Raw genomic sequence first — 8,561 nt, 5'->3', positions numbered from 1 at the left:
CAGTGCATGTGGTCCCGGTGGTGATGGGCACACTGGGTGCCGTGCCAAAAGATCTCAGCCAGCATTTGTAAACAATAGACATTGACAAAATTACGATCTGCCAAATGCAAAAGGCTGGGATCTGCACGCATCATCCGAAAATACATCACACAGTCCTAGACAGGGCCCCTGGTGGTGGTGCTGTGTGTTAAAGCGCTGAGCTGCTGAACTTGCAGACAGAAAGGTCCCAGGTTCAAATCCCTGGGAGCGGAACGAGCGCCCACTGTTAGCCCCAGCTCCTGCCAACCTAGCAGTTTGAAAACATGCCAATGTGAGTAGATCAATAGGTACCGCTCCGGCAGGAAGGTAACGGCGCTTCATGCAGTCATGCCGGCCACATGACCTTGGAGGTGTCTACGGACAACGCCGGCTCTTCGGCTTAGAAATGGAGATGAGCACCAACCCCCAGAGTCGGTCAAGACTGGACTTAACGCCAGGGGAAAACCTTTACCTTAGTCCTAGACACTTGGGAAGTGTTTGACTTGTGATTTTGTGATACGAAATCCAGCATATCTATCTTGTTTGCTGTGTCATAATAAAATAATAATAATAATAACAATAATTTTTTGACCTGAAAATATTCGGAGGTGCTTTTGAACCCTTAAGCAGCCCCCTTGGCTACGAGCTTGTGGATGAGGCCATGCTAGGTACACCTTCACTCAGGGACAACACTCCTTAACGGAGTGGTGGCCACACAAAAAAACACAACCCCGCCTTGTAAAACTTCAGGCGAGGAGGGCCAGGCATGGCGTGGAGGCAGAGGTATCCAAGAGGCTTGTGATGTCACGAAGAGGCCTCCCAAAAGCGCCATTTCCCGAGGAGGAGGAGAGGAGGGAGACGAGCGCCACGCCGCGCGTAAGAGCGGCCGGAGGAGGAGGAGAAGAGGCGGCGTCGAGGAGAGAAAGAGCCGAGGAGAGAAAGCCTTTGTACTGAAGGAAGGAGGCCGGCAGGGGGGGAACCTTCCCGGCTTGGAGAGGAGAAGGAGAAGGAGAAGGAGGAAAGCTTCGGAGGCTCCTCAGTTCGGCCACTCGCGTCCTTTCCTTCGAGGGCGTGTGACGGAAAGAAGAAACCCCTGCTCCTTGCTTGGTCTCTCTCTCGAGTCTCTCCACACACGGACAGGCAGATAGATAAGGAAAGGAAATACCAATCTCTCTATCTAATATATATATATTCTGAGCGGAGCGAGGAGGAGAAGGCACCGGGCTGGGAGGTGAGCGGAGAGGATGGTGACAACGATGACGGTGTGGAAGAAATGGAGATGAATCAGACTATGCAGATCCGGGGACTCCTGTTGCTCCTGCCGGCTCTGCTGTGGGCGCTGCTGCTTCGGCGGGACGTCGCCGCGGGGACAGGTAAGGAGGAGGCGGGGACGGGCCCCGAGCCTCTTTCTTTCTTTCCTTCCTCCTTTCTGCCTCTTCCTTTCTCCCTTTGGCTTTGAAGGCGCCTCAAGTTTGTCCCCGAAGGAGAGCTCGAAGGGCTTCTCTCAGTTCTTCTCTGCGGGACAAACGGGGGGCGAAAGGCGTGATTTGCTTCCAGAGGAATGGACTTCCTTCCTCAGCCCTTTTTCCGAGATTTCCTATCACAGGATGAGTATCCCTTTATCCGAAATGCTTATACACACAGGCAAACTTCGGCCTTCCAGGTGTTTTGGGCTTCAACTCCCACCATTCCTAACAGCAGGTAGGCCAGGCATGGGCAAAGTTGGGCCGTCCAGGTGTTTTGGACTTCAACTCCCACCATTCCTCACAGCCTCAGGCCCTTTCCTTTTCCCCCTCAGCCGCTTAAGCGGCTGAGGGGGAAAAGGAAGGGGCCTGAGGCTGTGAGGAATGGTGGGAGTTGAAGTCCAAAACACCTGGATGGCCCAACTTTGCCCATACCTGCCCTAGAGCGGCTTACGAAATAGCAGCAATACAAACAGGACAACGAAAAATATAAAACAGCAATAACCCAATCCAGATAAGGCACACCAAAAAATAAAAGATAACACATAACAAGGAAATTTAACATAAAACCACATCTATACGTACACCCGTGCACACACACAGTGTGATACCTTGGAGGAGCAACCTAAGTCTAAACATGAAACTTGTTTATGTTTCATATACATTTGTGTGTGTGTGTGTGTATACATACACATACATGCATACATGCATACACACATATACAGTAGAGTCTCACTTATCCAACATAAATAGGCCGGCAGAACGTTGGATAAGCGAATATGTTGGATAATAAGGAGGGATTAAGGAAAAGCCTATTAAACATCAAATTAGTTTATGAGTTTACAAATTAAGCACCAAAACATCATGTTATACAACACATTTGACAGAACAAGCAGTTCAATACACAGTAATGCTATGTAGTAATTACTGTATTTACGAATTTAACACCAAAATATCACAATGTTTTGAAATCATTGACTACAAAAATGGCTTGGATAATCCAGAAGCTTGGATAAGTGAGACTCTACTGTACACATAAAAAGGTATAGGTTTCCTCTAACGTTAAGTCCAATCATGTCTGACTCTGGGGGTTGGTGCTCATCTCCATTTCTAAGCCGAAGAGCCGGCATTGTCCGTAGACACCTCCAAGGTCATGTGCCCGGCATGACTGCATGGAGCACTGTTACCTTCCCACCAGAGTGGTGCCTATTGATCTACTCACATTGGCATGTTTTCGAACTGCTAGGTTGGCAGGAGCTGGAGCTAACAGCGGCCGCTCACACCGCTCCCGGGGTTTGAACCTGGGACCTTTCGGTCTGCAAGTTCAGCAGCTCAGCGCTTTAACACACTTCGCTACCTGGGCTCCTGTATATACACATACATACATACAAACATACACACCCATATACTGTGTGATATCTTCAAGGTGGGACCAAGTCTAAACACGACTTTTATTTCTTTCATATTCATTTGCATTTGCATATAGAGTCCCACTTATCCAACCTTTGCTTATCCAACGTTCTGTATTATCCAACGCAGTCTGCCTTTTAGTAGTCAATGTTTTTTGTAGTCAATGTTTTCAATACATTGCGATGTTTTGGTGCTAAGGTCGTAAATACAGTAGTTACTACATAATGTTACCGTGTATTGAACTGCTTTTTCTATCAATTTGTTGTCAAACATGAAGTTTTGGTTCTTAATTTGTAAAATCATAGTGTAATTTGATGTTTAATAGGCTTTTCCTTAATTCCTCTTTATTATCCAACATTTTTGCTTATCCAACATTCTCCTGGCCCATTTATGTTGGATAAGTGAGACTCTACTGTATATGAACATACTGTGTCATACCTTGGACATGAAATTCACTTATGTTTCACATACATCTATGTATAGCCTGAAGGAAATTTTATACACAGTTTTAATTTTGTACATGAAATTACGTTGCTGCACATTAGACTACCAGAAAGCAACTACCATGGCATATATCTTTCATGCCGACAATTCTAGAGTATTTTGAATTTTTGAATAAGGGGTACTTGACCCATACAGACATACCAATTGCTATTGACAGTTGACATCTTGTGAAGGGAGAGTTGCTGCTATTTTAAGTTGAGTGGTCACCTCCCCAATACATACACACATACCTTCTTGGTGAGATGCTGGCCTAAATCTTTTCTTAGTTGCTAATCACTACTGAAGCAAGTTACAAAACATAATTATGAAAAACATGCTTAATTCCTTTTTTAAAAAATCCTTCGGTTCGGTGTTATGAGTGGTATGAGGACATTTTTGTATCATTTAATCCTTCACTTCCTATAATATATATCTAGAATAGAGACAATAGTTGTTTGGAACTGTTCCCTCTGAATATGAGTATTTCCTCTACACTTATTTGATTCTGGACAAATCTCATGGCCTCAGAAAACCTTGTATTGGGGTCGCTCTAGGGTTTCTGTAAATCAGAAATGGCTTGAAGGCACAGGACAACAGCAAACTTATTCGCTGCACTACAGTTCTGCAGATCTGAATGTACAGTCACGACTCTGCTGCCGTAGTAACATGTGGTCCTTCTCATCTCAAGTATCTTGTTGATTGAATGCACTGTTCCATTTTTAAGCAGAGTTTCTAGCACAATTATGCTCTTGTGAGTGTATTCTAAACCCCTCCATAGGTAGGTCCCTTACTTTTTCAGAAATCCTCAGTGAGGAAATGGGTAGATTTCTCTATGCTTAGCAAACTTCAAGCTAGGGAGGAAACTCCAACATTAAGGAGTAGGTCAACAGCTTCTTAACAAGTCAGGCAAGAAATTAATGGCCAGGTATGTTTAGAGTTCTGTTCCAGCAACATGTGGGGTCCACAGGTTCGCTGTCTCTCCTCTAAAGCATTTATTTGATAGCTATGGCATGGCATATATTTGTTGTAAGAGCTCACTATTTAAAGCAACATCATCTGCAAAAATGAGAATCACTATAAATTTTTTGGTGCTGGTGTTTGCTTTGCAGTCAGCATTTTAAATACTATATCTAAGACCTTTAGCAGTTGTATTTGTTTCCATATTCAAATAATGACCTCTATTCTTATATGTGGGAAGGGTCTCCATAATCTGTATGATTTCAATTAATACCCCTTTAGAGTTTGAAAATTATTGTTGTGGCTTTAAATTGTTCTAGATTGATGTTATTGTTTGGCATTCTAAGAGGATGGGGTTTTTTTCTGTGTTAGGAGCGACTTGAGAAACTGCAAGTCGCTTCTGGTGTGAGAGATTTGGCTGTCTGCAAGGGTGTTGCCCAGGGGATGCCCAGATGTTGTTTTTTTATGTTTTACCATCCTTGTGGGAGGCTTCTCTCATGTCCCCACATGGAGCTGGAGCTGACAGAGGGAGGTCATCCGTGCTCTCACTGGGTTGGATTCGAAATGGCAACCTTCAGGTCAGCAACCCAACCTTCAAGTCAGCATTCTGCTGGCACAAGGGTTTAACCCATTGTGCCACAGGGGGCTCCTAGAGGATAGGTTATAAATACTTAAATTAAAAAAACCAAATAATGGGTTTTTCAAAACAGTGGTAAACATACTGCTGATCCAGTATGCTCTAGCATGGTATATCAGAGATTATAAAGGCACACATGAACACATGTTCCTATACCGTTTTATGTATTGATTTAATATTTTGGGAATAACTTTTACAAAACAGTAATGACATGCACAAAACGTAGCAGTCCATTATACTGCATTTCAATATTATTGACATTTAATTTCCCCCCCCCCCCTCTAATTTGATTGATGCTACAATTTTAAGTACAATTTGTATTGAGTCAAGTGGGACTAAATTTCTCAATAAATATGTATAAGGATGAATTGCCAGATCCCTTTCTATAGGTATCCCCCAATTTCCTCTCCAGTAGATAAGATTTAGTTGGGAAAAAATGGAAAGTTACCTAACACTTCGCACGCAAGCTGTAAATGTTCACAAGGAGAATGTTTCAAAAACTGAAAGTACAATGTTATATTACCACAAAGCTGTTTGTAAATATCCTGGTTCATAATACAGGAACCATCTGCATGTTATTTTGAAGGTGATGGTCATATGAGTTGCTGAGCTCTGTTTGCCAGCACCTGACTTGAAGACAAAACCTGTTGCATTAACAGCTCCAAGATTTGCTGACCATTGTTTGTACTGCAGTGATCAATTTCGCTATGATAGCACTGGGGTGGGAGTTGCTATTCCTAAATAAATGATATCTGGAGACACAGATGTTATATTCAGGTCATAAACCAACCGTTCTAGATGGGATTGAATTGCCTGTATTTCCAGTGAGGTGCATAATGTGGGTGAAAGTTGAAGCCATATTGGGTTACATTTTAGCAGAAGGTAAAGAGGGAGACAACAGCAGATGGGAAAGAAAAGACAAGAAGGAGAAGGTTAAAATAAAGTGCTGTCTCACTGCTACAATTCCCTGAAAATCGGGGAGCCCTGTATAGAACTCCCACCCTATCTAGTTCTAGAAAGTCTTTGAAAAAATGAGATATGATAATGAATTGTCAGCGCCTTAGCTCTGGATAAGAGCTAATTCAATCATAACAGTAGTTAAGCAGAATCTGCTAGAAATGCCACATGTGAGAATGTTCCCATTTACCCCTTTACTTTCACGTTGTCCATGTCAGTATCAGCTGCCCTCAAGAATGTTTGACAGTAGCATGGAGTCTATACATACTGATGGGTGGGTCAACATAATAAAAAGTAAACATATGTTCTAATCATAACATACAGCCATTAACTGTAAAACATTCACAAGACCCAAAGGACTTGGTGTAACGTTTTGCACACTTGTCTTTCAAGATAAAAGCTTTGGTGGAGGGAGACTTCACATCCCCTAGTCAGCCATTTTTCTCTCTCCGAAGAATGTAATTTAATATTTTTGCCAGCAGTAATCAATATCTGTAGATACCAAAAATTAACAAGCTGCAGTGCAAAGACCTCTTGCAGCACTTGATTCATTTATAAGGTAATAGAAAATGATTTCCTAATTGGACAGGGAACAGTTGCTTACTAACAGCAGCGACTCATAGGAACTAGGGCTGCCTAGGAAGCGTAACCAAGAAAGAATTCATAGTGTTGTGTACTTCCTGCTGAGTGTTTTTCTGAAAAGAAGAACACTGAATAGCGTGGCTGTGTCTCCTTTTATTGGCAAGGCACACTTTACAGCTGGGCAAGCATGATGAGAGTGGCAGGCAGAATTTTCTTCCTGCCTGCGTGGAAACCACTTGATGGACTTGGCCCCATCCCATGAGTAGAGCTGATGTTCTATGCTGCCAACATGTCAGCTAGCCAGCAAAGTAATATTTTATTAATATAGCCAATACTTATTGTTGCTTTCATATATAATTAGATAAAAAATGTTTGGTTCTCTAGGCGCAGTCCTTTTGGCTGAGAAAGGTATGCACGAGTTCAAGATCTTCAAGAATGTGTAAGGGCTCCTCCTATTTGTGCAACATCCTTTGATTTCCATAGCCTTAGCTTTGTGAAAACATATTAATGATTAGATTTTAATTATCTTTATGAGTAAGAGTTTAATCGGGTAATAACCATGAAACTAGCAAGATACAGATGGCTATACAGATAGATAGATATGCATATGTATGTGTGTCTGTCTGTCTGTGCATGTGTGTGCATGCATGCATGTAATATATATTAATATTAGCTGCTGATCCTTCCAGATCTGCCTGTGCTGTAAGCAGCCATTAATTCCCTTTTATCAAGAGCCAAGGATATCCATCTGGTTCCATGGAAATCTATATTTTCCTCTCTTTAAATGCTATTCTTTTTGTACTTTGTCCAGTACTCACATTTAAAGGTGAACTGCACTTTGAATCATTGAACCTTAGCAATGATGGAAACTTCCATCTTAAGTTCTCTCCAGAGATAGCAGTGTTTGTTCATAATTACTGATTTGGTTGGGTAGATTTTGAAAGGTGAGCAGTTTTGTTGTTAAAGCATATTTCCTATGTTTAATAAGATTGAAGGTCATTCCATGCATGGATTTTAGGTTTATATGGTATGGCTCTATAGGTTTTGTTACATAAGTTGCAAGCAGATCTGATGATTCAGTATTATGTATGATGGGGAATAGATGGTTACACACACACACACACACACACACAGAGTGTATTATACCATTGCAAGTAATACAGAGTTAAATGCTGCATTGAACATTATTATAAACAATAAAGTATCATTTTGCCAGCTTCACTGCCCTTGTCAATTAGTATTAAGGTAACAGGAAGAACCAAGGAACAACTATGAAAGACTGTTGTATGGGACCCAGTAGAATTATATTCCCTCAAAATCAAACACAAAAGAGTTATGTTCTGTAGAGGTTCTCAAGGCATGTTACTGATTTATTTGATGTATGTATTTACAATTTTTACTATATTACAAATCAAACCTTATGAGGAATGGCTTACGGCAATGGGTATGTTTAGCCTGGAGAAGAGAAGACAAGGAGGTGACATATCAGCAATCTTTTAAAAATCCAAAGGAATGTCCAGCAGAACTTGGATCAAGATTGTTTTCTGCTGCTCCAGAGACTAAAATACAAACCAATTGAATCAAATTGCATTAAATTAAATTCACTCATAGAATCATAGAGTTGGAAGAGACCTCGTGGGCCATCCAGCCCAGCCCCCTGCCAAGAAGCAAGAAGATCGCATTCAATGCACCCCCAACAGATGGCCATACAGCCTTTGTTTAAAAGCCTCCAAAGTAGGAGTCTCCACCACACTGTGGGGCAGAGAGTTCCACTGCTGAACAGCTCTCACAATTAGTAAGTTCTTCCTAATGTTCAGGTGGAATCTCCTTTCCTATAATTTGAAGCCGTTGTTCCACATCCTAGTCTCCAGGGCAGCAGAAAACAAGGTTGCTCCGTCCTCCCTATGACTTCCCCTCACATATTTATCTATGGCCCTCATCGTGTCTCCTCTCAGCCTTCTCTTCTGCAGGCTAAACATAGCTAGCTTCTTAAGCTATTCCTCATGGGGCTTGTTCTCCAGACCCATGATCATTTTAGTCGCCCTTCCCTGAAC

At 42.1% G+C, this 8,561-nt stretch overlaps 1 protein-coding gene across 2 annotated transcripts in view; it reads left to right on the top strand.

Annotated features, from left to right (window-relative positions):
- Nucleotides 1–855: 855 nt before the first annotated feature.
- tyro3 (TYRO3 protein tyrosine kinase) overlaps nucleotides 856–8,561 on the top strand; it is an 83,317-nt gene continuing 75,611 nt past the window's right edge. Inside the window, exon 1 of one of the 2 annotated variants that reach the window (XM_008104326.3) lies at nucleotides 856–1,391. In XM_008104326.3, coding sequence (XP_008102533.1) covers nucleotides 1,292–1,391 — 100 coding nt within the window. In that variant the 5' untranslated portion in view covers nucleotides 856–1,291. The remainder of the gene's footprint in view (nucleotides 1,392–8,561) is intronic. The other variant, XM_008104332.3, reaches the window with a different exon arrangement.

The sequence above is a fragment of the Anolis carolinensis genome, chromosome 1 (assembly GCF_035594765.1).
Source record: "Anolis carolinensis isolate JA03-04 chromosome 1, rAnoCar3.1.pri, whole genome shotgun sequence".
In the NCBI taxonomy this organism is placed as follows: Eukaryota; Metazoa; Chordata; class Lepidosauria; order Squamata; family Dactyloidae; genus Anolis; species Anolis carolinensis.
The sequence above is the reverse complement of the archived record's forward strand: the minus strand, read 5'-3'. Positions and strand labels throughout refer to the sequence as shown.